The following is a 27,896-nucleotide window of genomic DNA, read 5'->3' on the forward strand; positions in this document are numbered from 1 at the left end:
AACAGTCTTTAAAGCCTACCTACAAGAAGGAAGACTCCTCTTGCTACGGTGCGTCGAATAATATATCGCTTGTACTATCCCGAAGAATTTAAAACCGTATTTCCGATTGCATTTTTAAAACTGGAAGTCCTTTGCCAAATATCTCACCTTTAGTACCATCCTTGGATTATATAAGCTTTCATCCGACACCTCATTTGTCATTCTATCTGGTTTAATGACTGAGGAGTTGTGTTTACGGACAGACGGACGTATATAATTCAACGCTTTCACATTTTTTTCAAAACTGAGTGAAAACAATACTTCTTTAGAAATCCATAAATATATTCGCTAATAATGAAACTAATTTGCAGTGGTTATAGCCAACCTTCATTAGTGGAGTAGGCATTAGAAGAAGAAGACCAATGAAGATAAAGTAGAGCCCATTGTTAGACTAAAATTTTGTTTATATAGAAAAAATTATTTAGTTGAAAATCGTAGGTACATAAGGTGCGTTCGCGGGTACAGTTGACAAATTGTCGCCGACAATTTCTAACCTCATTTAATATAAATAATATCGTTAATAGATAAATAAACAAGGTATATTTACTTTTAATTAATATTAATAACTAATTATTAAATTATAATAGGTAAATATACCTTGTATATTTATCTATTAACGATATTATTTATATAATTTTAAAGTGCGCATGCGTTTTGCTGCTAATTTGTCGCCGACAGGCACCCGCGAACGCACTTATTATCTCAATGAATCCATTAAAGCTGATACATTTAGTCTTCAGAACAACAGTAATAATTATTTATGAAACTATCGATAAATTGTCAAGAGCTTCGTAAACGTTAATTGTAGAAAAGTATTCCTTATTTCGAAAAATCTATTTCAAATTTGTCCTATTTATTTTCGAGCAGTGTATCAAAAATAATGTTGAGCAGTATAACACACGCTGTTATGCGCTTGCGTCCGGCTGCAAGGTCTCGATGCGCAGTGGGAAAAATGGAACATTTTTTCATAACGTACTTCACGGCAAGTGACTATACTGATTGTTGTATAAACCTATATACTGTGGTTGGTGGTAAGGTTTAAAGTCCAAACTTCATTTATTTTATTTATACAGTAATTGTAGTCCTATTATTTATTTAAGTTGTTAAAATGGCTAGAGTTTTAGTTGGAGTAAAAAGAGTAATCGACTATGCCGTAAAGGTAAGCAGTTAAATCAAAACTTCTCAAAATAATGTTTTTTTGTGAAATTCCAGATTCGCGTTAAGCCCGATAAAACAGGTGTCGTAACCGATGGAATCAAACATTCTATGAATCCCTTTGATGAAATTGCAGTAGAAGAAGCCGTTCGTTTAAAGGAAAAAAAAGTTGCTTCAGAAATCATTGCTGTATCATGTGGACCAGCACAATCCCAAGAAGTTCTCAGGACTGCGTTGGCTATGGGGGTTGATAAAGGAATTCATGTTGAAATTTCAGGACCTGAATACGAAACTCTGCAACCAATACATGTGTCAAAAATTTTAGCCAAGATTGCTCAGAATGAAAAGGCTGATCTAGTGATTGTGGGAAAACAGGTAAGAAAATGTGTTTATAAATACTTTGCTACAAATAGTCATCTATCTTTCTAATTAGTTTTCTTCGATCCATCTTTGAATATAGGCCTCCCCAATTCTTTTCCATTCTTCTTTGTCTGCCACTAAAGTCATCCACCTAAAGCATACATACTTCTTAATATCATCTGCCCATGTTATTTGGGACTAGTGTTGCCAGTATGATAGTCCAGGATTACTAGGGCTATCTTCTCCCGGTAAGGGTGGTTAACCCTTATCCGAGGGGTGGAATGATTAATAGTCGTTTCACTGTTGAAGTTGTTTTATTATACTCGCATGAGTACAAGCTGGTAGCAACCTACGTAACGTCGTCTCGCGGAGTGTAGATGACACTATCTTTTCATGTGAATAATCTTACATCTAATAAAATAGAATGACGAATGTGGAATGTGTAATGAGGATTCCCTTATTATGTTTTGGTTGTATAAATATATTTAAAAGTGCAAAGTCAGCGTCGACCCTGAAAAGTGTTTATAGTGGCTGTATGTATAATTACACCTCACGATCTAGGTCAACAATGTTTATGTAACGAAAGAAGGTTGGAATTGTTTATGATGACATTTAAATAACCGAAAGAAATTAGCGTAGATAATTAAAGGGTGTTTTTAAAAGATATCTAATGAGTACAGATGAATTCTTGTACACCTTTCCCTCCTAAGAATTTTCTGACTACGGGCAGAAAATTTTGCAAGTAGTGCTACCAACCCATACTGTGTTGTAATCAATACAAAAAATTTATTTTATATACAAACTTCCTAAAACTACGTAAATACATAAATAAAAATAAAAATGTTCGTTTAACAACATTGTTTCATCACACTTGTCACTCACTGTGTTTTCGGATTGTAAGCATATAGTCTATTCTTATGTATTTCCTTGATTTTATTGTTTTCTATTCTGATTTTACAATTAACGTTATTTACTTCTGTTATTGTGAAAGGACCTACATAAAGACTATCAAACTTACCATTCTCTTCCCTTTTTACCAGGACTAGGTCTCCTATTTTAAAGTTTTGAGGTGTTGCTTTGAGCTTATTCTTTTCTTGCCGCTCTTTTTTGTGTTTTAATAAGAAGGTTCTGGCTCTCTCGTGTGCGCTTTGTAGTTTGTATCGTAACTCATTGTAGTAGGCATCTATATTGTAACATCGTTGAATCTCCTGTGTAAGGTCTTCCTGTAGGTTAACCTTCCTGCCATATAGCAGTTCGAACGGTGTGTCCATGATACGCGTTAGGGGTTGTATTGTAGCAGTATGTGAACATTCTGCAACACACATCCCAATTTTCTCTGTCTTCGTCTATGAATGCTCTTACGTACTCGTTCAACGTTCTGTTTAGTTTTTCGCAACTTCCAATGGACTGTGGGTGGTATGCCGTTGAAAAGTTGTGCTCTATTTTTAATAGCTTTGTTAATTCCTGCATTACTTCGTTCTTATACTCTGTGCCTTGGTCTGTTCTTATTTGCTTCATGAGTCCGTATGTTGGTATGAAATGATCAAAGATTCCTCTTGCTATTGTCTCTGCTTCTTTATTGCACACTGGTATGCTGACCGCGTATTTTGTCAGTTCACACAACATTGTGATACAGTATCTATTACCTTCATTACTTCTAGTGAATGGACCTATTGTATCTATGTATACTATGTCCCATGGTTTGGAAGATGTGTCCGATATCACGAACTCTTCGACATGTGTTCTTTTCGGTTTGTTAATTTGACATTTGTGGCATTGTTTAACCTATTTTCTTACGTCTTTTTCCAAATTTTTCCATCGGAATCTTGCCTTTAGCTTCTTTATTAGTCTATTATTCCCTACGTGTCCTCCGAACATCGGGTGATTATGGTATTCTTCTATTAATCTGTGTTTTTCTTTGTCATCTTTTATTGTTTCTGGTACTTCACATATGTATATTTCTATATTCTTCAATTTTTTATTTCCTTTAATAAATTCATCAATTGTGCACAATTTAAAAATAATATCATTTACGTGTATCTTTACTTTACGTACTGCATTCTCTACTGCCAGCTTATCGAGCTGTGCCAAAGCTTGGTTTAAATCGAAATGATCCAATCCTGTGGCTATGCTTTTGCTGCATTTTATTTTGTTTTTGGCCCTAATGCTCAGTCTTGGTGAGATTAGTTCTGCTCCAAAGGACAAAATTGGTAGTCTATGCGCCTCTAAATTATTTAGTACCTTCCTTACTGTCTGTTTGGTGGCTTCTGGCTGTAGTGCGAGTTCACTTTCAGCCTTTGTTTGTCTTGCTTCCTTCTCCTTTTCTCTTGCTTGAGCTCTTGTTATAGCTAGTATATGGGTGTTGTCTATGTATAGGTTCTTTAGTTGATGCAATGTTATTCTTGAAAGGCTGTCTGCGTAGTTACTTTTCCCTGTTATATACTCTATTTCGAAGTCATATTCTTCTAGGTCTAATCTGATCCTCGTGAGTTTTGAGGTTGGTTCTTTCATTGCAAATAGGTGTGTCAAAGGTTTATGGTCTGTTTTTACTTTGAATGTTGGTGCTCCATATAGATAACATTTAAAATAATTAATTCCCCAATGAATCGCTAGTAATTCCTTAACGATTATAGGTTTATTACATTCTCCTTTACTAAAACTTCTTGATGCATATGCTATAGGTAGGTCTATTCCGTTGTAATCTTGACTTAGGATTGCTGAACAACTCTCATTGGATGCGTCTGTTGTTAGGATAAACTGTTTGTTGAAATCAGGATATTTTAAAATTGGTGGTTTCGTCAGAGATGCTTTAAGCTTTTTGAATGCTTTTTCACACTCCTCAGACCAAAAAAATTCTACTCCTTTCCTCGATAATCTGTTGAGTGGTCTGCATATTTCCGCAAAATTTTTAATAAAACGTCTATAATAGTTGCAAAATGCTACAAATCTCTTTGTTTCTTCCGCTGTCTTAGGTGTCGGATATTGTTCAATTGCTGCATACTTCGCTTTGTCAGGTGATACTCCCTCTTGAGAAAGATCATGTCCTAAATATGTTACTTCCCTTCTAAAAAATTGACATTTTCCTGGGTTAAGTTTCAAATTGAATTTTCGACATGTCTCAAATGTCTTTTTCAGGTTGTCTAGGTGATGTTTTTCGGATATTCCAATTACTACGATATCGTCCATGTAAAGAAATGCTTTGTCTGGTGTTAATCCTGAAAATGCTATTGACATCATTCTTGAAAAGCTATTCGGGCTTACATTTAATCCAAAAGGTAATCTGGTAAATTGAAATGCTCCGTTTTCCGTGCTAAACGATGTGTGTTTTCTCGATGACTTTTCTAATGGTATTTGATGAAAACCTGACATTAAGTCTATAACTGAAAACCATTTTGCTCTTCCTAGTTGATCTAATATCGAATCTATTCTTGGTAATGGGAATTTGTCTGTAACTATCTTCTTGTTCAATTGTCTAAAATCTATGCATAATCTCCATGCTTTTCCTCCATCTATAGCTTTTTTCGGTACCAGTACTACTGGGCTGTTGTACTCGGATGTAGATGGTTCTATGATTCCTTGGTCTCTTAGTTTTTGTAGGGGAGACTGTTGTACCTAGAGCCACTTTTTTTAAATTTTCGTCTAGAAAAAAAATGGACATGTTTTTCAGGGATTTTACGTATTTGGTAAATTCTATACATATTTGTGCAATATAGAAACAGATTAGATAAAAAAAATACAAAAAAATAAAGTGCATATTTAAACAAAAATGACAGCCTTACATGGCGGCCCAAGGTACACGAGGTCTTGTACCTTGAGACAAGCCTCCTGTACCTTGGGCCGCCAGTAAAACAAGAGAACAAAACTGAAAGTTGTAACGGTTTGAGTTGGCTCCATATTTTCCATTTCACGATCGGTTACATAGGAGCCCAAAAAATCTTGATCTGAAAATTTTTCGCTGTCTAAGGGATATATTCCAGAAGCTCTAAAGCCGCTAATAATATTGCTGGGGGTGAAAGCTCGAGGATAAGCTTTTCCAATAACTTCGGCCACTGAGCAGATATCAAAGGTTTTTCGACCATTACTAAACAACCAAGATTCACCTCCTTGGCTATAAAAGGTTTTGAGGGGCCCATATACTGTCAAATCAAGTGGTTGAAGTTTGTTCGAAGTGTGAGGAGGAAAGGTAATCATTACAATTCCCGCATTGGATGCTTTTTCTACTGCTTCGATAGACAGGCGAGATTCGTGATTATCTAAAAATAATATCACTCGTTCGTCCTTTGAACACTTGACATGCTGGGTGAAGTGGTCCAGAAATTTCAGAAACAACTGATTATTTGACCACCCTGAGGCCGTTGCAGCTCCGACGGTTCCTGGAGGAGCCCCAAAAATTATTCTATCTTTAAAAAACACCCTAGAAAAAATCAACATAGGTGGGATGTAGTTTCCTGTAGCACTTATCGCTGCTATCATAGTCACGAGGCTTCCTCTCTCGGCCGATGTAGAACTACCAAGTTGTTTAATTCCTTTCGGAGCAATTATTTTTGACTGCGATTGAACAGTGCTTACACCGGTCTTATCTAAGTTCAAATTTCTGTTAAGAGGAATTACTCTAAATCGACTGTGGACGGTTTTGATGTTGTCAAATTTTTTTTGACATTGACCCTGTTGAAACTGATTGACCTACTGAGACTTGTTGCTTCGGGTTTTCGAATTGACAATACGTCCTTATGCCTTTTCAAATGCCTCTCATCCACTCTTCACCGGCAATTTTTTCTGTGTGCCAAGAATCTGGAAATTTCTTATTATTGGCGACAGCATATTTGTAAGCTAGCTGTCTTACGCCTTTCTTAGATAAACCGTACTGCATTAAAGTAATCTTTTTTATATACTAAGCTTATCTCAACTAAGCAAGTTTCCTCCATGTCAGTAAACACTTGGCGTACAACATAATTTACAGAATAGTGATATTCTCCTCCTTCCGGTTCTTGAAATTTTCTCGCCTCTCTAGCAAGTGTAGCACGGCTAATCTTAAAAACTCTGGAAGCCTGTCTACAGCTAATACATTTTGTTGGATTCTCATGGAATATAGACTCCAAAGCCCCCTTTAACGATTCAGGATTAATCGTTTCTCGCTTTTTTTCCAGTCTTGCTACGTGGCATAATGAGAGGTTATATCCTGCAAGTAAAAAAACGAAATAAATACCTAGCTATAATTTAAATTTTAAAAAACATTAATGTCCTACTGGTGTATTATTTAATAAATAATGACATGATTTGACGGGAGTTAAAAACGCAAGTTTTACCAAACTATTTAATTATCTATACGAAAACCAAAGGCTCGTGTACCTTCGGCCATGGCTCATGTACCTTGGGCCATGGCCCAAGGTACAGGATGTGTTTCTGGCCCAAGGTACAAGAGGGTACACTTTTTTAGAAAAACAAATTTCTAACTTAGAGGTTATGTTTAAAACAAACAACAACAATAAATAAATACTTAGGTACCAGTAACCTGTTGATATAACTATACACTTGAATTATTAAAAACACAATCTTGTATCACAATACTGGCACTCAAATTTATCAAAAATATTTACTTTTAAGTCTCAAAACTAACTTCTGTTGCGCAAAACCTCAGTTTGCCGCGGATTTACACCAGACTAAAATTTTGACGTAGCGGTAACCATAAGCAAATGATTTAGTTCGTTCTGGTGTTAGTAGATGAAGACACTGGTTTTAAATTTGAAGTGGCCCAAGGTACAACGGCCTAAAGGTACAACAGTCTCCCCTACTTGTCGATTTAATTCCTCTGTTTGCGCATGAGGTGTCCTATAATTCTTGATATATACCGGAGTTTGGTCTTTAACTCTTAGTTTCTGTTCATAGAAATTGTTACAGGTTAACATATCATGCCTTAGGGCGAATATGTCTGCATATTCTTCGCATAACGATACTAAGTTATCTCGTATATATTCTGGTATGTCTAATTTCAGTGATTCTCGTAATTCTTTTTTCCTATCCTTGCTGTCGTCGACTAGTCTATATATATTGAATAGTTTAATGTCCAACGTCCTGATTGTGCTTGCCTCTACATTTACTGTTTCGTATGTTGTGTTCAAAATTTTGATGTATGGATTATTACTTGAAATAATTGCTCTTGCTATGAATATTCCTGGTTGTATTTCTTGTTGCTCCACTATCATGTCGTTCCTTAGCGTTTGAAAAATTTTGACTATTCTGTAAATTTCACATCGGGGTGGTATTATTATGGTGTCATTATCTATATTATCCAGAATTTTCGTACTAATGTAACAATCGTTGTCCTCTTTAATGTGCATTTTAAGGTTTGCGTAGTCCAGTATACATTGAAAGTTAGAAATAAAGTCTCTCCCAATGATTCCGTCTGTTGTAATTGGAAAGTTAGGTTCTACCAATTGAAAGATGTGTTCGAATCGAGTTCCTTTTACTTCTAGTGTTGTCTCAACTTCTCCCATTGTTTGCAACTCTCCTTTAGTGACTCCTTTTATTTTCGCCTTTGTGTTTGGTTTCACCTGTTTCTTCATAAAATCTTGTGAACATTTTAGTATTGAAATATCAGCTCCTGTGTCTATGATAAACCTGTGTCTATGTGTTTTCAAGGATTTCTGTTTTCATTCGTACAAAGTTCGTTAGGTTCAGGTCGAAGTTGTAAATGTTATATTTTATTTCTGCCTGTGTGCTTCCAACTTCTTGTTCATTCAAAACCCCAACTGCTGGTTTTCTTGTTCTTCTTGACTGTCCTCTATCTCTAGTAACCTTACGTTCCTGTTACGTCCTCCTCTCTGGTTTCCTCTGTATGTTTGATTGTTAAATTGTCTGTATCTTCTGTTCGAATAATTTCGTTGATTGTCCGTTGCTTCTCCTTCGTTCCGTTGTCCGAAGTTATTTCTTCTTCCTCTGTCATATCTGTTATGGTATCCTCTTCTGTATTACTGCTGTCCTCTCCTATTCTCGTAGTTTGTCCTATAATTTAAGACTCTTCCTTGTGCATTTTCTTCAGTCGTATCGATCGATAAAAATTTAGATACTACTTCCTGCGGTGATGTAAAGTTACCTGCTTCCAGTATTAGCTTAGCTTTCTCTGCATTAACGTTTCGTTTCATTGTTGTTACTACTGTTTCCGTCGTATATTTCTTCGCTAACTCCAGTGGCATTCCTTCCGCTATGTATGCTACTTTTAATTGTTCTGTTAACTCTTCCACTTCAGATGCGTACACTGCTGCATCTCTATGCCCTTGCCTTTTCTTGGCTAATTTGGCTATTAAATTCTTCGGATTATCACCTCTTAGTTCTTTCTTTAGTGCTTCAGCTATCCGTGGAATCGTATCTTCCGTGGTTATTAAGTTCCTAGCCTTATTGGTAAGTCGTGTTTTTATTAGCGTTACAGCTGTGTCTTCATGACCTTCTGCCAATTTTCCAAGTAGTTCTAATGCGTCCAAAAATGGTTGTAATTTCCCTGCGCTTCCATCGAACTCGTTGGGCAATATCTTGCTTGCGATATTCAAAAATTCATTGATTGTCAGAGCCATGTTTAATATTGTTATATCTTGTTTTATGTCACCTTTTTCCTCTTTTATTTCGTCGTTAATTATTTCTTCTTCTACTTCCTCGTCGCTTTTTCCTTCTTCTACTTCCTCGTCGCTTTGTTCCTCTTCAACTTCCTCGTCGATTGGTTGATGTATTGAATTTGGAACCACTGTTCTTACATTTACTGCTTGAAATGAGCGTATAACTTTGTCTCTGATTTTTCCAAAATATTTGTTGCACGCTTCCCTCTGTTTGTCCGAAAGTGCTTCCCAGTTTTTCTTAGTTAAGTGCGTGAACTTGTTATAGGATTTAATTAGCTGTGTCGTTACTTCTTCCTGTATGTCCTTAGATTTCGGTACTTTTTTCTTTAAGACCCTTCTGCTCTGTCTTTCTACTTATTGTGCAAGTTCCTCAACTATTTTGACAAAATCTTCCCAAGTAACTTTGTTGCTACTCATTTATACATAATTTTCTATCCTCAGTTCCTGCACTTCTTAGCGAAAATATAAATTCGATAGTCTTACGGTGTATATAGATATGTGGTATATAGATATATAGTAAAAAATAACGAGATAAAATAATACGTCAATATATGGTAAAAATATGTAAAAAAAAATTGCAATAATAATAAATAATAGTTCAAAAATAAATAACGTTATATTAACCCTTGTAAATAAGTAGTTAGAATAATAATGTAAATGTATTATGCATATAGCGTATATTTGTTATATATTTATATCGTATATTTATATTGATAGTGTATATTTACGATAGCAGATATTAAAATCATAAAAAAAAATTGCAAAAATGTACCCTCGTAATAAATAATATAAATAATATATACCTCAAATAATAATGGTAATATGCCATGTGAATAACTTTAATATGTGTTAAAAAAAATTCCAATAATACCCATAAAGAGAATTAAAAATAAATAGATAAAAATACTAGAAATATACCTTACATTACTGCTATATCATTCATTTGTTAAGAAATATCGTGGAAATACCATAAGAACAAAATATAGACTCACCACTTTAAACGTTTGTGTTCGTATCACCAAAAGTTCTCGATCCACGTTCCCTGGCATTGTCCATTGTCCCACGATGTTCCATCTCCATACCATTGTCCATTTAGTTCCATGTCAGGCCTGCTGTCTCCATCCTTTCTACATACCACACTGTATTCTAGGGTGGTCGAGGTACCAGATCCTCAGCCGTAGACGTTTTTCTTTCCATTTCTCGTTCCAGTTTACTTCAGTTTCTTCCCTGGTCTTGGATCGCCATATGATAGTCCAGGATTACTAGGGCTATCTTCTCCCGGTAAGGGTGGTTAACCTTTATCCGAGGGGAGGAATGATTAATAGTCGTTTCACTGTTGAAGTTTTATTATACTCGCATGAGTACAAGCTGGTAGCAACCTACGTAACGTCGTCTCGCGGAGTGTAGATGACACTATCTTTTAATGTGAATAATCTTACATCTAATAAAATAGAATGACGAATGTGGAATGTGTAATGAGGATTCCCTTATTATGTTTTGGTTGTATAAATATATTTAAAAGTGCAAAGTCAGCGTCGACCCTGAAAAGTGTTTATAGTGGCTGTATGTATAATTACACCTCACGATCTAGGTCAACAATGTTTATGTAACGAAAGAAGGTTGGAATTGTTTATGATGACATTTAAATAACCGAAAGAAATTAGCGTAGATAATTAAAGGGTGTTTTTAAAAGATATCTAATGAGTACAGATGAATTCTTGTACACCAGGTCCGATTTTCAGAGTCGACTCTGAATTGCATGAAAATCTTGTTTTAGGTTCTACTTACTGTCTATTTCAAAGTTAAACTTGTACCGTTGGTTGCTTTTACTTGGGGGGTGACAGTTACAGTTACCCCTTCTCGGGGTTAAAAAAACGCGCGTTTAAAGTAAGTCCCAAAATGGATCAACTGACCAACTCTAAAAAACTTTTGCTCTATATAATTTTTAAACGAAGTCAATACTTTTCGAATAATTTTATCGAAGAAAATATTCTTAGCAAAAATGTAGCTTTTAAAAAAGCGAAAAAAATTGTATGTTCAGAAAGTATATAACAGGGGTGGTCAAACTGCGGCTCGCGAGCCACATCCGGCTCTTTGAAGGATTACTTATGGCTCTCGATTGTACCCGAGTTATTTTTCAGTTTTGTATTAGATATGATTTAAGAAAATTATTATCGTTCCATAATATGTGTTTCAAAATGTCTTTTAATTTACTGACAACAAACATGAAAGACTTTGTAATAAATTCCATTTAATATATAAATTATAATGAAATTTGGACACCCCTTAAAAATTTTATGGGGGTTTGGTTCCTTTAAACCCTCCAAACTTTTGTGTACGTTCCAATTTAATTGTTATTGTAGTGCCATTAGTTAAACACAGTGTTTTAAAAACTTTTTTATCTCTTAGTACTTTTTCGAAAAGTCTTATTAAAAAGTTTTATTTGTATATGGTTAAGTACGATTATGGAGACTTTGTAATAATGTGAAAATTTATTTATAATTTACATTTTTAGGTATATTTGGAACTGTATTAAAAATAAGCCATATCTCAATAAAATGTGCCTTATCGAAAAAATACAAAGAGGCAAAAAAGTTTTAAAAACACTGTGTTTAACTAATGGTATCGCAGTAATAGTTTAATTGGAATGTACACAAGCATTTGGGGGGTTTAAAGGAACAAAACCCTCATAAAATTTTTATGTAAACATATTTAAAAAGAAGCTGCAACTCGATAAAAACTGCCTTATCGAAAAAATAATAAGAGGCAACAAAGTTTTAAAAATATTGAATTTAACTAATGGTACCACAATAATAATTTATTTGGAACGTACACAAAAGTTTGGGGGGTTTAAGGGAACAAAACCCCCATAAAATTTTTAGGGGTGCACAAATTTTACTATATTTTTTCTTTAAGATGTCCCTACCATAAGAATGCCACATGTCCATTTTCAATAAAATATCTCTAATAGTTTTCGATATACTCGAAAAAATTGATTTTCATTTTGTAACTTCAAAGGGCTGTAACTTTTTTTATGAGCACATTTGTACTAAGGTAAGTTAGGTTAATTCGAACTATTTTTGGTCCCAGAATATGTGGTTTAATTTATGACCTGTATTTTTGTTACACCCTGTATATAATCGTGAACTTGTTCTATTTCATCTTATCCATCGTCTCAGTGTGATGTCCTCATCTGTATTTGTTATGATTTTGGTCTTGCTGTAATTTATATTAAGACCTATCTTTCCAGCTTCTATGTCCAGCGTGACAAATAGTTGTGCTAGTAATATAATCCCACTAATAAGTCCCACTTGTTATGTAAAACAAATTATCTGCTGTAATCAAAGTTCCAAATAATTGTAGCTTTTTGTTTACAAAATGGATTTGATAATGGTTTAAGCTAAGTACACTAAAACCTCGATATAACGGACTTCGGATATAACAGACAAAAATCCGGTCAAATGTAAAAAAATTTAAAAACGTCCTGTTAATATTATAAATATTTAACCCTGTCCATACCAATATACATTGCATAACAACGAGATCCCCGTTGACTCCAAACGCTGTATTTTACAAAGAATTTCAATAAACTTTTTATTATAGCATAATGAGGACACATTTCTAATAAATAGTCTGATTTATTTTAAACCAATTTTTATATAACAGACTTTCGACTTTAACGGACATCCCCGTCCCCCCAATTAGTCCGATACATCGAGGTTTTACTGTAGTTTTCTATTTTCAATGATACTGTACACTGTAAGAAGAAGGTAGATTTTTAAAACTGTTCAAAATACTATTTTACTTGGGCCACAATTAAAGTTGGAAATTAAATTTATTGACGTTTCGACTTCCACTTCGGAAAACGTTATTGTTATTCAATTACCAAATTTCCAACTTAAATTGAGGCATATTTCCCAAGTAAAATAGTAAATTGCATAATATATCACAAATAAATAGCTTCAGAACAATAACATAACTACTGTTTTAGGCTATTGATGATGATTGTAATCAGACAGCTCAAATGACAGCAGCAGTTTTAGACTGGCCTCAAGCAACATTTACGTCAAAAGTAAGTTATATGTACATATTATGTGTTTAACCCTTTTCTTGGCAAACCGATATAAAAATGTGAAAACTGTGTTTTCTTTCTATTAATGCCCTACTAGAATTATTTAAAAATTTATGAAATAAATATTTCACCTTTAATTTATTCCTAAGTACCAAATTTGAATTTGTTACATTGCCAAGAATACTATTGGTACCGTGCAAGTTCGGCAAAGCGACACCTACTTCTACGCTCTGCAACTTTATTCGCACTTTTAATTATATTGGCCAATTATATTAGTCCTGGTTACTGGATAATTGTCAAGGCCATAGTCCAAAAAAATAATAAGAAAAAATAAGATTCAGGTTATGTTATTAAAACGTAAACAATTGACCATTCCAAATCACGTGATATAATATGGCCGACAGTGGGCAAAAATTTAATAATATAGGGCTTACATCAGTTTTTGTAAAGAATATCCTGTTTGGTTTTGTTTTTTATTGTTAATTGTGCACCGAAATTGTGATAGCAAATAAATATAAACTAGTTTATCGCCTACATAACTGAATTATTCCATAGTAGTTATTGACACAATCTGGTAACTAATATGGGATAATTCAGTTCTGTAGGCGATAAACCACTTCATATTTAATTTGTTATCACAATTTCGCAGATTTCCCTACACAATTAACATAAGAAAAACAACCAAACAGGATTTTCTTTACAAATTAATGTCGATGTAAGGTTAGATTTTGCCCACACCCGGCCATGTTTGACGTTTCATTGGAATGCCTAATTGTATGTAGTAAATAAAATTAGTTATTAAAATGCAGTACTGCAAGCAAAATACAATTAATTAAATTTACCTTTATATAATAATTGCATATCATGTCAATATTGTGGAGCAACATATAATTTTTCTTCTTTAATGACAGTAGATATGAAATGTACGTCAATTTGACAATTTCAATTGACAATATGAATTATTTAAGAAAGTTGCAATATTTCTCCGCTATTCGCGCACGATCGTTTCTCAATTCCCTTCCAAGTACTTGCACACCGCGAATACCCCTTATTATCACTGATGATCCATGCCTTTTCTAAGGTTTGAACCGATTTCTCAGAACAAAGTTGAAATTTCTTTTATCTGAGTTCATGGGAGTGCTCTCGCGTCACAACACCCCCTCCCCCAAGAAATTTTAGGAAAATAAATTTAAAAAAAAAAATAAAAAAAAGTTTGTAATAATTTTGAAATATAATTATTTATTTGTAAAATATAATTATTATATTTAAATAAAATCCTTTTAATGTAGGTAACTCCTTATTTGTGATGATATGCGTAAAAACAGTTTCCTTTGACATTCAGACAAAGTTGTCTACTCCTTCACATTTTGTGCACTGAAAGGAAGTAGTGCCTGACTTACAAAATGTAGAAATAATTTTGTCTACCTCTTTTTTAAACCTATCTACAGTAAGAAAAATGAAAGAATACCCATGAACGAACATATAAAACACGCTGTATTTTCCTGTCACCGTGTCATACAAAAAATTGGCCAGCGCAAGTACATGTAATAATTATTATTACATGTACTTGCGCTGGGCAATTTTCTTTGTGACACGGTGACAGGAAAATACAGCGTGTGTTATATGTTCATTCATGGGTATTCTTTCATTTTTCCAACTGTTATCTGCAAAACAAATAAAATTGCATTAAAATATTGCAGAGATAAAAAAATAAAAAATCTACATTGAGAAAAAAATATAACCGTATCTTGGCAATGTAACAAATTTGTTACAAATGTTTAACGACATTTTTTGATAGTTCAGTAAACAAAAAAACAACTAAAACTCTAAAACATACACGCTCTATAGGATAAAAAACAATCACCAAAATAATAAAAAACACACTATTTTTTTATAAAAAATTAAAAGTTTGTAAAAAGAGTGGAGTAGGTTCTCGAAAATGCAACAGGTGACAGATGGCATCAATTAGAAGTTGTCAGAAATCGGTAATAATAAAAATATAAGTTAACTATTGCCATCTATGGACAGTTTTATGTTATTAGTACAAAATGTGAGTAACAAAATGCATCTCAAGTCATCTAGAACTCACCTAGGACCTAAAATGAAAATGTTACAAATTTGTTAAATTGTCAAGATGAGGGTTAACAGATTGATTGCCGAAAAAATTTTTAATATCAATAGTTGGTGTCCACACTTTTTGTTTGATAAACGAAACTCATACACAGCGCTCCTATAGGTGTGTTAGTTATCCTAGCAGACATCCAGAGTACACCTACAGGTGTGTTCGGCAATCAACCTGTTATAGCGATACGCTTTAATTACTATTTTTGCTAATTTTATTTTCTTAATTTTTAATAACTTTCCTCAAAACGAAACAACATCATTTAAAATTCACATGTAAGATACAAACCATATGCCAACAAGGGCCGTTGATTTCGAGAAACGAAAATGTATCCCTAAACAGATTGTATAAAATTAATGTTTTTTTCAAGGAAACACTAATTGATTACGATGCCAGATTGCCACACTCCTTATGTCAACTTCTTAAAATACAAAAAGGTTCTCATCTTTTAAAAGGTAGATGCAGTAATTTATGGCCCTTCTGGCCATTATCGCAAAACCGCAAACCAGTTTACATAAGGAGTGTGGCAATCTGGCATCGTAATCAATTAGTGTTTCCTTGAAAAAAACATTAATTTTATACAATCTGGTGCTTGTAGCTCAGCTGCATTGGGTATGAACCTTCGGTAGAAGTTTAACATACCTAGAAATATGCGTAGGTCTTTCACTGTTTTTGGCTGAGTGAAATTTTGTACAGCTGCTACTTTTTCTTGTGGAGGTGTGAGTCCTCCATCTTATACTGTGTATCCCAAAAAGGTAATGTCGTTTTTGCCGAATTGACACTTTGCTGGGTTCATCACAACGCCAAACTGCTTAAGCCTTTTGAAAATTTCTTCCAAATGCGACATATTTCTTCGGATTCTGATGCAATGAGAAGTCTAGACCTCGTAAAATCTCGTCTATGAAACGCTGGAAAGTCTGCCCTGCGTTTCGTAAACCAAAAGGCATATATAAGTACTCGTACAGTCCAAATGGTGTGGTAACGGCGGTCTTTGGTATGTCTTCGGTGGCTACTGGTATCTGGTTGTATGCTCTAACTAAATCTATTGTAGAGAAGATTGTCTTACCAGCTAGCGACTGACCGAAATCTTCGATGTGCGGAATTGGATATCGATCTGGAACTGTTCTTTGGTTTAGACGTGGATAATCTCTGCAGGGTCTCCATTCCTCACCTTTCTTCGGGACCATATGCAGTGAAGTAGACCAGTTACTTTTTGATGGTCTTATGATGCCTAGACGCAGAAGATTTTCAAACTCTTTTTTAGCCCATTGCAGTTTGTCAGGCGCTAGTGTTGTATCGATGTGGTGCTTGGTTTGATGCTGAATGTCTTTCACGATACCGGCCGGTCGCGTGATTTCCGGAAATCATAGAACCAGTTCATGGTAACGCGACACTTCCGCGATAGTCTTTACGCTACTATCTAAACACTCTTTAACGAATCCCTTAGTTCGAAGGGTTGTCATACTGTTTATTAAGCACTGGTTAGCAATGTCCAATAGTTAGCACTATTTCGTGCGGCTGTAAATAAGACAATGATTGTTAATATGCTGGGCAACATGAGAGCCAACGATCGACAAGCGGTCTCGGCACCTTAAGAAGAAGAAGCAATGTCCACTAGGAGAGCGAAATGGGAAAGAAAATCAACTCCAATAATAGGCTTTGAAATGTCCGCCACGTAAAATCACGCCGTAGTCCGTTGTTTAAAGTCAAATTCACATAACCGTATGTCGGAGTCATTGGCCGCGTATAGTTCGTATGTAGTCTTTTCGCGTGCACCCCGTACATATTCTCGCGGAAAAGCGCACAGATCGGCTCTGGTGTCGATTAAAAATTGTTTTTTAGTTGCATAGTCTGTTACGAAAAGGCGGCGAGACTTTGGGCTTGGATCGGATGCCGCACTTACCGACTGCCCGCGATGTTTCCCTGATGCTTGCACGGAGGAGAGCACTTTTGAGCCTGGTCACCAAAACGGTAGTGATACCAATATAATATGTCACTATTATGTTCCTTACTGTAGCTTCTGTCTCTAGGATATGGTCTGCCTCTTGAGTTGCTGCGGTTACGACGGTATGTGTTAGTTTGTGCTTGAGCATTTGACAAGCTAGCTAGCTGAATTTTCATTTCAGCTAATTCGGCTGTCAATTTATCGATGGTACTTTCACGCGCGTTGGAAGAGTCTGAAATTTGGGCGCTAGGAGCTATAGCTTCAGAGAGTTTGTCAGCTAGCTCGGCAACTGCGTCCAAACTAGCTTTAGCTTGAGTAGCTAGAATAGCCTGTGTAGACGATGGCAGTCTACCTAACCACAGAGATCTTACAATATTATCTGGTACTGTTGTGCCTGCTAAAGACTGTAAATGTCGTAAGAATTGGGAAGGTCTTCGATCGCCTAATTCTTCATGCTCAATTAGTCTTTTAATTTTTTGTTGTTGAGATGCACTAATGCCCGATTTCACCAACGATACCTAAATATTTAAGAATTACCTAAGTGGATTTAGGTACTTCCTAACTCTAAAACGGATTTCACCATATCATAAGAATTGCCTAAACCGCTTAAGCATTACCTTACGTTAGGATACGGTTTTCGATCTCCCTAAACTTTAGGTATTACTTATCGTTGACAGTCAGGTTATATTTTTACAATTTTGACTAATGTACTTGTGACGTTTGTCAATAATTTGTTTCTTACCTTAATTTTTCTGTTATTCTGTAATATTAGGTATATTAGTCGTAATTTTGTGTTATCTTTTATATTAATAATATAATATGTGTTGGAAAATATAGAAAATCGTTTGGAGTTTTTTACAGGTCTATTGTCAAAATTATGTAGTCTACCTACTACCTAACAAACTAGTGTTGTGTTTCAAAAACCCATTCATGATATCACTAAAAGTCTATCATTAAAAATTAATAATAAAAGAAGCACTTTTTGAAATAAACATGGTATTTATTTTAAAATTATTTCATTAATGACAATTCACCTAACTTTAATTTTTCGTCATATATGTGAAATTTACAACTCTTTTCTTTTCCTCCATTTAACTGTACATATACAAATAACATACAAAACTTAACAAACTGAATTCACAAATAATATAACTACTAAATAAAATAACTATAAACAGTAGGTACAAAACTGAATAAAACCAACTTAGCAAACAAACAATTTTGACAAATAATCAAAAAAGTAAGGTAATGTCATCTTATTCTTCTTTTTATTTATCAAAAATAGTTCAAACGTACCCGAATTAATATCTAGGAAAAAATTTCCTAGATAAACAGTTCTTTTAGTTGTGAAACGCTATTGTTCTTAAGAGGAAACAGTAGCGATCAACAGGTAGCAAAAACGCGTTCCAAGATTGCGGCTGTAATTTTGAATATTTTTTCGAGATATTTGGCACACATATTCGTAATATAATAAAGAATGGCGGTACAGAGCCCAATTTGAAAAATATATTAATATGTGGAAATTACTCTGTAATGAAATACAATATTAAAAAAACGGGCCTGTACCGCCATTAAGAAGAATAAAAAAATACACTTTCTTCAAATAAACTTTTTTATCCGATGCCTAGATTTTGTGTCATTTTGGAACTACTAAAATTTTTTATTTCATTAGTAGTTCCAAAATGACACAAAATCTAGACATCGGATAAAAAAGTTTATTTGAAGAAAGTGTATTTTTTTGTTCTTCTTAATGGCGGTACAGGCTCGCTTTTTTAATATTGTATTTCATTACAGAGTAATTTCCACATATTAATATATTTTTCAAATTGGGCTCTGTACCGCCATTCTTTATTATATTACGAATACGTGTGCCAAATATCTCGAAAAAATATTCAAAATTACAGCCGCAATATTGGAACGCGTTTTCGCTACCTGTTGATCGCTACTGTTTCACCTTAAGTACTGACTTAGGAAGTTCCTATCGATAAGAATTACTTAATAAGGCAACTGTTTAGGTATCGTTGGTGAAATCGGGCATAAGTCTCTTAATTAACTCTGACTTTAATTTTACATACCTCTCTGTAGCTGGTGGTGACACAATGATGTCCCTAACTTCTGATATGTAAGCTGTTTCGAGATTAGCAACTATGTAGTTAAATTTTTTTGCGTCACTTGTTATGTTTGCCAGTGTAAATTGGTTTTCTACTTGCAGGAACTATATTTTAGGATCGTTGGGCCAGAACGGTGGAATTTTAACCGAAATCCGATCAACTGAAGCACTGTTATCCTGAAGCACTGTTATTGGCACTGGTACCGTCCGTCATTTTCGATGTTCACTGTATTTAAAAAAACGGCAAAAGTATATTATTAGCACTACTTTTTAAAATTTTTGCGGCGTTTTAAATATTTTCGGAGTCACCAATATCCGGTGGTGTGAGTTGGCATAATAGTGGTGGTCCGGCAAGTCAGTCTCTACACAGCATGCGCACTACGCAGACACACCCTCGCTCTCGCTAACAATACCCTTTCGAGATATAAGCAAAACACACTTGTTTACCCAAAATAAATAAATATATTACTGTTCGTTGTTACACTTATTTTTAATTAATTCCCGTCAATACACACCACCGGAATACTGTTAAACCATATCTGTATTATAGGAATCGTTATACATTTAACATAAATAACACAATATTAGAATGCCTAAAAAACAGGAAATCTACTAACAAGGTGTTGAAATATGCCATCCAATGTCATATCTTCTTCATCTAGTTCTTCATCTTCTTTATAACCGTTTTTTCAAAACCCTTTCCTTATTCTTTCTTCAATCTTTGCAACCAAAGATTATTTAGTATTTTAATATTTGATAATTTCTTTTATTTTAGTTGGAAAAAGGGGACAAAGATCTCACAGTTACAAGAGAAATTGATGGAGGTTTGGAAACCATTAAATGCAAAATTCCAGCTGTAATAAGTGCAGATTTACGTCTAAATGAGCCAAGATATGCCACTTTACCTAACATTATGGTAAGTGTCTTAAATATACAGGGTGTCCAGAAATGCTACCGACAAATGAAGACAGGAGATTTCTCAGATAATTTTAAAACAATTTATGATTACTTACTTTATTATTTGTGATATAAATCAGATTTTAATTTAAATATCTTTTATACCTATAGCTGTCAACTCTTTCAGGAGCGACAGTACCCAAAATGTACCACAAAAAATTCACTGAAATGGGCAGTGCCGCATTTACATTGATTTGCATATTTCGTACCGCATTTAAATTGATTTTCTCTAATTCTTCCCAATAAGGTAAAATTTTATTCCCTACACGGACTTGATCTCAATACGAAAAAAACAAAGTACATGGTAGTCAGTAAGCGCGAAATATTAAATACACAGCTTTTGGTTAACCAACAACTAATTGACAGGGTCGACAGCTACACATACCTTGGTACCAACATAAACAGCCAGTGGGACCACTCAAGTGAAATAAAACAACGCATAGGAAAAGCGAGATCACCGTTCATAATGATGAAGTCTCTTTTCAGAAGCCACGATTTACCTCTTGCTACCAAAATCTCTATCATCAGATGCTATGTATTTTCTACGTTATTATACGGAGTAGAGGCCTGGACACTTTCCGAGGCTTCTTTGAGAAAACTCGAGGCATTCGAGATGTGGTGTTACAGGCGCATTTTGAGAATTTCGTGGGTGGATCGTATGACTAATGTTGAGGTTCTACGTAGAATAGGCAAGGAATGCGAGATTATTAACACAATCAAGAGCGCAAACTAGAATATCTAGGCCATGTTCTGAGGAATGAACAGAGATATGGCTTGTTTCAACTCATTCTTCAAGGCAAGGTATTTGGAAAGAGAGGACCTGGGTGAAGAAGAATATCTTGGCTTCAAAACCTGAGAAAGTGGTTTAATACATCGACAACCGGACTATTCAGAATAGCAGCAAACAAAGTTAGGATAGCCATGCTGATCGCTAACATCCGGAACGGATAGGCACCTTGAGAAGAAGAAGAAGGTAAAATTTGCTGTAGCACTTCTGCCCATGAAAGAGTTAAAAACTTTATGTTGTTTAGATTTTTATTGTCCCTAAGAAGCTCAGATATGTCACTGCGAAGGTTGAGTTTACTTCTCGTTTTCTGGAATATTTGACATATTGGGTTAAAATATGTTTTACTGTAATGTTGGTTTGACACTGGTTGCAGTATGGGTGTTATCTCTTGTGATTTAGTAAATATGTGTATGACGGGTGTGACCAAATCGCAGTCAAGTAAAGATGACTTGTTTTTTTTTCTAGGAAACAAAAAACATATTTTTGTAAAACATTGTCTTTAATTTGACATAGTTTTTTGGAACACTGCGACCATTTGTTTTTCCACGCACAACTAAGTGTTTTTGGGCACAATTTAAGATCACTTGACACTATTTTATTTAGTTGAACTTAAACTTAACCCTCATGTGTTGCTGCTTTGTGAGCTAGATAGTCCACAATATTGTTACTGTGTACTCCAATATTAAATGGAACACAGAGTCATTTTAAAAAAATTGATATAGACAAGGCAAAAACGTTGGTTGGGAAAAATATTCCCATGAGATTTTTTTGCATAATTACATTCGTGAGACATCCCAATAAGGTTCAAGAAGTCGCCCTCGTGAAAAGTGGGCCAAATTTTTTTTAACAATTTTTTTTTAATCAAATTGCAAAAATCAATATTTTAGCCCGGACAATTTTTTTGTAGGTTTTTTGGACCATTCTGGATAAAAAAGGTCTCTTATAATTTTTTTCTAAAGTTGATCGTTTTCGAGTTATAAGCAATTTAAAATTGAAAAAAAAAACGAAAAATGGCGATTTTCAAGGCTTAATAACTCGGTTAAAAGTTATTATTATGAAAGTCAGAAAGTGACTAAATCGAAGTTTAATGCCCCCCCTACAAGATCTCGAAGAAATTTTTGTCATTATTTTATTACTAAGCTGTTATTTTTAAGTAATAATATTGAGCGCCATGCTCGTGGTAGCCGGTCGTAAATGCTGAGTGCGAGAGAGATGCCACTCCGGCAGTCCAATTGTGCATCTTACTTGCACTCACATTTACGGCCGCCTACCACGTGCACGGCGCTCAATATGATTACTTAAAAATAACAGCTTAGTAATAAAATAATGACAAAAATTTCTTCGTGATCTTGTAGGGGGGGCATTAAACTTTGATTTAGTCACTTTCTGACTTTCATAATAATAACTTTTAACCGAGTTATTAAGCCTTTAAAAATCGCCATTTTTCGTTTTATTCAATGTTAAATTGCTTATAACTCGAAAACGATCAACTTTAGAGAAAAATTATAAGAGACCTTTTTTATCCAGAATGGTCCAAAAAACCTACAAAAAAATTGTCCGGGCCAAAAATATTGATTTTTGCAATTTGATTAAAAAAAATTGTTAAAAAAAATTTGACCCACTTTTCACGTGGGCGACTTCTTGAACCTTATTCTGGGATGTCTCACGAATGTAATTATGCAAAAAAATCTCATGGGAATATTTTCCCAACGAATCCGCCGTTTTCGCCTTGTCTAATACAAAAGTATTTAAATTGTAGATTATATATCACTATAATCAACTACTGGTTGTTAAGCTTATCTCCTTTACTCTACTATTAACCTAAACTGTTAACCCCTTAACCGTAACCTTTACATCAGGTGGTCTGTCTCTTTGTATTCATTCCTGAATTTAATATCAAAGTTTCTTTGAAAGACCTTCAAAAGAACATGACAATGTGGACAGAAGAATTAAAAACATACTACCTACGAGTTCTTCTTCTTCTTGTAGTTCCTTCTCCTATCGGAGGTTGGCTATCCTCATAGCTATCCGTACCTTATTGGCGGCGGCTCTGAAAATATCTACTGAGCTGCAACTATACCACTCTCTCAAGTTTCTCAGCCAGGAAATTCTTCTTCTACCTATGGATCTTTTTCCCTTAATTTTGCCCTGCATTATGAGCCTGAATATCTCATATTTCGCACCTCTAGTTATGTGGCCCAAATATTTCAGCTTTCTTGTTTTGATGTTCTTTATCACTTCGCAATGCTTTTGTAGCCTTCTTAACACTTCTGCATTCGTAACTCGTTGGATCCATGGTATTTTCAAAATCCTTCTATAGCACCACATCTCAAATGCTTCCAACTTCTTTATGTTGACTACTTTCAGTGTCCAGCTTTCCATTCCATACAGCAAAGTCAGAGAACACGTAGCATCTTAAGGCTCTTATTCTCAGCTCCAGAAGAAGGTCTCGATTAACAAACATTTTTTTCATTTTTATAAATGCTTTTCTTGCAATTTCGATGCGTGTCCTGATTTCGCTACCTTGGTCGTTGTTTTCTGTTACCCAAGTTCCCAGATATTTGTAGTTATTCACTCTTTCTACTTTTTTCCCTCGATATCTAGCCTTCCTAGTGTTTTGCTTAGAAATAATCTTCTTCTTTCTCATAATCCTTAATGCTCTTCAGGGCGTCGGATTAGAAATAATCGTAACTTGGTTTTCTTAACGTTCATTTGTAGTCCATATTTTATACTGACTTGATGTAATCTATTTACTAATCGTTGCAGTGCTTCTAGACTGTCTGCAAAAATAGCTGTGTCGTCTGCGAATCTTATGTTGTTCAAGATTTTTCCGTTTATTGATATACCGTGTTCTTCCTCTGATATTGCTTCCTTAAAAATAGCGTCGCTGTACAGATTGAATAACAATGGAGACAACACGCAACCCTATCTAACACTTTTTTTGATTTCTATGGTTTCCGTTTTGACATTTTCTATTTTAACCTTTGCTTTTTGCTTTACTTACGAGTAAACACCGAGAAAACTAAAGTAGTGGTAGTAACAAAAAACAAAACAAAAATAAACACTGACATTGAAGGAAATAGAATCTAACAGATAGAAGTATACAAGTATTTAGGGATAAGTTTGAATAATACAGGGACACGACACAAGAAGACGAGATTGATGCGAGAATAAATTCAGCAACTAGAATATATCATGCACCATACAAAAACTTCTTGAACAGAAAAGAAATAACAACAAAACAAAAATGATCGTATTGGGACCGTGCAAGTTCGGAAAAGCGACGCCTGGTTTCATAGCTCGGCAACATTTTTCGTACTTTTAATTATATTGGCCAATCATATTGGTCCTGGTTACTGGACAATTGTCAAAGCATAGCCCAAAAAAATTATAAGAAGATAAAGTAATATTAAGGTTATGTTATTAAAAGGTAAACAATTGTATGTAGTAAATAAAATTAATTATTAAAATGCACTACTACAAGCCAAGCAAAATACAATTAATTAAATTTACTTTTATATAATAATTGCATATCATATCAATATTGTGGAGCAACATATAATTTTTCTTCTTCATTGACAGTAGATATGAAATATACGTCAATTTGACAATTTCAGTTGACAATGAATTATTTAAGAAAGTTGCAAGATTTCTCCGCTATTCGCGCACGATCGTTTCTCGTATCCCCTCCAAGTACTTGCACACGGCGAATACTGAAGCTTACGTTTGTGTAAACGCTGTGTATTTACGTTGATTGTTTCAATCAACGGTATTTACTTGTAGTTTAATAGTGACAAAAATGCAAGATGTGATCTGTTCTGTAGTCGTATGAACACTGGGGTTTTTTCAACCCTCAGGGCGAAGTGTGTATGCATCTATCATGCGCTCTGGGTTAAATTAAATTTTGGGAGTGAGTGGCGCGTACATATACCAAACAGCGTACCAACTATATTAACCTACGGGGCAGAAAACTGGGTACTCGACGAAAAACAAACAAAGCAACTGCAAGCAAGTGAAATGAAATACTGGAGGAAAGTGCTGGGTGTTAGAAGAATAGACAGAAAAAGAAACATTAGACAAGAACTAGGAACGAAATCACTAAAGGCTAAAGTAGAATAAAAGAAACTGAAATGGTGGGGACACATGATCAGAATGAACGAAACTAGACAGGTGAAGAAGATATGGAAAGGGAGAAAAATAGGGAACACCGTAGAGGACTACCAAGAAAAACATGGAGCAATAGCATAAGTGAGATTGTCGAAGAAAGAGGGAAGACATGGAGTGAGGCGAAGGAAGTAGCTAGAAACAGAAAAGAGTGGCGTAAATTTGTAGAAAAAATTTAAGAGAGCTTGAACACCTCGACACCTGCGGGTGTAAGAGGTTTTCGATTATGTATGTATGTATTGTTATGCTCTATTATATCTATTTAATTAGATTGATTAGCAAATTCTTACTTTAATTAATTATTCAATTATTTTATTTACTGTCTATGTAAAACAAAAACTAAATTCAAATTAAATTTTCCAATCAATTTTATTCCCAGGGCTAATTTTGTATTGGATACAATACCTGTGATCTGTGGCTTCTAATATTTCTGCTTGCTTACTTCTTCCAGGGTGGAAACAGGGAAATTGAAAACACTCAATATCATATAAATGTAATCTATTGTTTTTATCAAATAAGCCGTGTACATGTGATTCAAAAAATATTAAATTTAAACTTTGTTGCAACAATCTCTTACTTAATCAATTAAACTCTAAGGGCCGGTTGTTCGAAGGCTAATCAACAATGATCACTATCAAATATTTTAATTACTGTCACAACTGTCAATGTCAACTTTGGTTGGGTTGCTGAAAACATAATGATTATAATTATGAAATTAGTTAATCAATTAACATAACAATTATTAACATAATTGACTAACTAATTTCACAATTGTAATCAATAATTATGTTTTCAGCAACCCAATCAAAGTTGACATTGACAGTTGTGACAGTAATTAAATGTTTGATAATGATCATTTTTGATTAGCGTTCGAACAACCGGCCCTAACTCTGATATCTCCTTGTTTTGACAAAAAAATTATTTAATTAATTTATTATTTACTCATACTAAATTTAATAAAATTTACTTTTCTTCTTATGACTTGATTTCTTAAATTTTGAATGACTAACTGCGTAAAAAAAAAAGTTCAATAAACAAATATGGGTTTGATATAAACAAATTTTCTCCATTCCGACAAATAATTTGACTGTCCTTTTTTGTTTCTTCACTGCCTCGTTCTCTGGATTGCGCCGTCCTTGATTCTCCCAAACACGTACTCTCTGGATGTTGCAAAAAAGTCTCTCTCGTCACGACTGCTTCCAAAAATCATACAGGATTTGCTCGAATTCTGTTACTCAGTTTTCCTTGTTCGATATCTTATGCAAAAAGATATTAATCAGCTACTCTTTCTAGACAAAACAAAAGAAGCTCCCTCGGACCAGGAAAATTGACTCTTTAACCGGTCGACAATTTGGTTTCCACTTTATTCTGCTCGCAAAGGCCGATTACACACACTCTACACTGATTACTAAACTTTTAAAACAAAAAACTGGACTGCCTTCCACCGATGTTCATTACACAGTGTCCTTATTTTTCTCTCAAATCCATACTCTCACAATCATTATCCCTTCTCCTGATATTTTCCATCCAATAAACAACAACCTCTCTCAAACCATTTATTTCTTAAGAGAACTTTTCCAATTTGTCAAATTTCAAAGAATATCATAATTAGTTCTTTACTACATTCTACTTTTACAACTAAAAACTAATAGAGTTTGTTTACCACATTAAAATACCTTCCCGGAAGTATCTTAAAAACGTTATTGTCCCGTCAACGCTCTCTCCACTTTCTAATCACCGAAATGTTTGTTCATGTCCCGTGCATTCCGTCGAATCATTTATTAATCGTTTCACTTTTTCCCGAAACACTTTCTTAATAGCAAAAGTAAATTCTAACAATCTTGGTCATATACAGGGTGATGAAAAACTATGATTACATGTTACATGGTCGTTGATATAAATTTAATCTTTTCTGAATTTCTTTACAAAAAAAAATTCTACAACAGTATGTAATGTATGTATTCTTTGAAAACTCTGTGTGTTACTGATTAAGTATTAGTGTATAACCTGTGAGTGCGAAGGTGTGAATGTTGTCATATTTCAGCATTCCACTAAATATTTTCGTTATATTATCTAATTTTAAACTAAAATAGTAAATCATATTATTTATTTTTAGAAAGCAAAAAAGAAACCAATTCAAAAACTAACTCCCAAAGATTTAGGAGTTGATGTATCTCCAAGAATCAAAGTTATAAGTGTAGAAGATCCTCCAGTTCGTCAAGCGGGAGCCATTCTTCCAGATGTAGATGCATTAGTTGGTAAATTAAAGGAAGGAGGACATATATGATCTGGAAAGGACACATAATTTTTACTCAATAAAGAATAAAAAAGTACAACTGAAAGAGCCTACACATATTTTCTACTCCATATTTTGTTATAGCCGTTGTTGTAAATAAATAATAGATTTGCTACATGCATGTTTTTATTAATAGATGGGGCTGAAATATTGGGAAAGATATACAGGGTGTCCAGAAACTACCGACAAACGAAGACAGGAGATTCCTCAGATAATTTTAAGACAATTTAACCCAATTCATCCTGTCCGAAAATGCTTGCTAGAGCTATTTGAACATGGCGT

General features: G+C 34.4%; 1 protein-coding gene across 1 annotated transcript; it reads left to right on the top strand.

Annotated features, from left to right (window-relative positions):
* The first annotated feature begins 1,030 nt into the window (after window positions 1-1,030).
* On the top strand, window positions 1,031-27,729 carry LOC126887046 (electron transfer flavoprotein subunit beta). The gene is made up of 5 exons (XM_050654366.1): window positions 1,031-1,198; window positions 1,252-1,569; window positions 13,153-13,233; window positions 20,186-20,326; window positions 27,435-27,729. The coding sequence occupies exons 1-5, from the start codon at window positions 1,148-1,150 to the stop codon at window positions 27,603-27,605; spliced, it is 762 nt and encodes a 253-aa protein (XP_050510323.1). The 5' UTR covers window positions 1,031-1,147; the 3' UTR covers window positions 27,606-27,729.
* Window positions 27,730-27,896: the final 167 nt, after the last annotated feature.

Source organism: Diabrotica virgifera, chromosome 6, assembly GCF_917563875.1.
Source record: "Diabrotica virgifera virgifera chromosome 6, PGI_DIABVI_V3a".
Classification (NCBI taxonomy): Eukaryota; Metazoa; Arthropoda; class Insecta; order Coleoptera; family Chrysomelidae; genus Diabrotica; species Diabrotica virgifera.

Coding starts and splice junctions, on each gene's coding strand:
- LOC126887046 (XM_050654366.1), top strand. CDS start 1,148: ATGGCTAGAGTTTTAGTTGGAGTAAAAAGAGTAATCGACTATGCCGTA. Junction 1,570..13,152: donor TAGTGATTGTGGGAAAACAG/GTAAGAAAATGT, acceptor CTACTGTTTTAG/GCTATTGATGATGATTGTAA. Junction 13,234..20,185: donor AAGCAACATTTACGTCAAAA/GTAAGTTATATG, acceptor CTTTTATTTTAG/TTGGAAAAAGGGGACAAAGA.